This window comes from Triticum dicoccoides, chromosome 7B, assembly GCF_002162155.2.
Source record: "Triticum dicoccoides isolate Atlit2015 ecotype Zavitan chromosome 7B, WEW_v2.0, whole genome shotgun sequence".
Classification (NCBI taxonomy): Eukaryota; Viridiplantae; Streptophyta; class Magnoliopsida; order Poales; family Poaceae; genus Triticum; species Triticum dicoccoides.
In genome coordinates, this window is record NC_041393.1 from 558582807 (window position 1) to 558584748 (window position 1942).

The following is a 1942-nucleotide window of genomic DNA, read 5'->3' on the forward strand; positions in this document are numbered from 1 at the left end:
GTCCGCCCGCTCCTGTTTTTTTTTTATATAATGTGAGGCTCCCCGTCTCTGAAGCGAAATCAGACCACCCAAACAAACCCTAGATCCACGACGCCTTGCTCTGACAGACCTGATGGCGCTTCGCTCTGCCCTCAGGAAGATGCCTGCCCTCGGTAGGTCGCTCGGGATGGCCCCCCGTACGGGCCTCGTGCACGCGCTCTCGCTCTCGCTCTCGCCGCCGGCGTGTTCTCGCCTGATGTCCCATGTCCCACAGCCACAGGTGAGCTATCAGCTTGGATGTTCTACAAGTTAGATCTGATAGCCGGCGGTTCGGTTTTGCTGTTTCTTTCTCTAGTTTCCTCTAATTTACAACTTATTAGACAATTCAATCACCCCCACCGCGATTTTGCTAGTTTCACAAATATCTGATTCCCGCCGGTCGATTTTGCTCTCTATTAAGTTACATTGTGAGTAATTTTTTTACTACTTTTTAGACAAATCGCCCACCACAAGTTAGATCAGACCCCGCCCGTGTGATTTTGCTTTTTTTTCCCGTCTAGTTTCATCTAATTTACAGCTTTTTAGACAAACCAACTACCTGAAGTTAGATCTGATCCCAGACGATGCGATTTTGCTCTTTTCCCCCCAGTATCATCGAGTGTCAAAAACGTTCTTATATTATGAGACGAAGGGAGTAATTTTTAACTTTTTAGAGAAATCAATAACCAGTATATATGAGAGGATGTTTGGATGTTGAAAGGTTTTTGTAAGGATATATTCTATTATTACAAAAGTCAATAAGGATTACTTATTTAGATTTGACCGTAGACCAAAATTTAAAATTTATTGGGTCTTTCTCAACTCTTGAGGCATGCATGATTATTTACTTCATTGCAGCTTCCTGATGAAATTCTAGCTTTTTTTAACCTGTACACATGCACTTAAACATTAGGAAGAAGAGCTGTTTTATTCTGATGAAGCGCGCGCCAAACGGCGCGAGGAATTCAATCGCACTGAAGCAAGTTTTGAGCAGAGCATGAAGGATATACAGAAAGATTTGGATTTTTTGAAAGAACTTCACAGGTAAATGACCAGAATTTATTATTATAATAATTACGCTTGATACTGTTTGTGAACACTCTGGGTCTCAAAACCTTTGTGTGTGCAGAATGTGTTGCTCTGTATTTTCAGACAAGGAAGCTGTATTTTCAGACAAGGAAGTTGTTATACAAATAACGCTTGCATGCTTATTGACCAGATTATAAACTTTGTGTACACTATGTTTTATGTGCACGTAAACAGAACATGTACGTAATACATAACTTTTTCTCTAACATAATCACCCTTCTATGCGCAGTCGTGAATGGCCTGATCCTGAAGAAAATTTCCGCAAGGAGCTTCGCAAATTTGAGAAGAAATGTGATATTGCTCTTCTTGTACTCGTGCCTACAACTGCTGTGCTCTTTATGAGTATACCATATTACCTTTAGCGGGTTATAAGAAACACACTATCTTAGTTTTAGCTATCCTGGTTGTAGTGATCGAGGCTTTAGGCATTATTAAGTACGTAGCTATGTATTATCCTGGTTTGACTCGTGTAATCTGAATGCACCTACTTACACTAAACAGTGGATGCTACTCGTCGAATTCCCATGGCTGTATACTCGTTCTCTCCTTGTTGGATCTGACATATGACGTGAAATACATACGTCACTCTTCTTTTTTTGAATTATATATAAGGGGTTGCTCCCCAATTTCATTTACTGAAATTGAAAGGCAAACAAACTTTCCCAATTATTACAGACAAGGAAAGCCAAAACTGGACATCAAAGGTAAAAGACCCGAGATTCTTTTAACTACAAACTAGTAGAGCTGTCAACATCGTTTTCAGCAGCTCATTCAAGAAGTCTTTATACAGCATTTCCCGCCTGTCATCCGGCATTCCTCAACACCATTGGCACCC

At 40.7% G+C, this 1942-nt stretch overlaps 1 protein-coding gene across 1 annotated transcript; it reads left to right on the forward strand.

The window, feature by feature from the left end:
* The first annotated feature begins 44 nt into the window (after positions 1-44).
* Positions 45-1649, forward strand: LOC119338432. Its single transcript, XM_037610758.1, has 3 exons — positions 45-259; positions 932-1062; positions 1337-1649. Exons 1-3 carry the CDS (start codon positions 113-115, stop codon positions 1467-1469), a joined length of 411 nt encoding a protein of 136 aa, XP_037466655.1. The 5' UTR covers positions 45-112; the 3' UTR covers positions 1470-1649.
* The last annotated feature ends 293 nt before the right edge of the window (positions 1650-1942 follow it).

What these genes read in the sequence shown, in the direction of transcription:
- LOC119338432 (XM_037610758.1), top strand. Translation starts at nt 113, where the DNA reads ATGGCGCTTCGCTCTGCCCTCAGGAAGATGCCTGCCCTCGGTAGGTCG. An exon ending in CCCATGTCCCACAGCCACAG is followed by an intron (nt 260 to 931) that starts GTGAGCTATCAG and finishes CTTAAACATTAG; the next exon opens with GAAGAAGAGCTGTTTTATTC. An exon ending in TTTTTGAAAGAACTTCACAG is followed by an intron (nt 1,063 to 1,336) that starts GTAAATGACCAG and finishes TTCTATGCGCAG; the next exon opens with TCGTGAATGGCCTGATCCTG.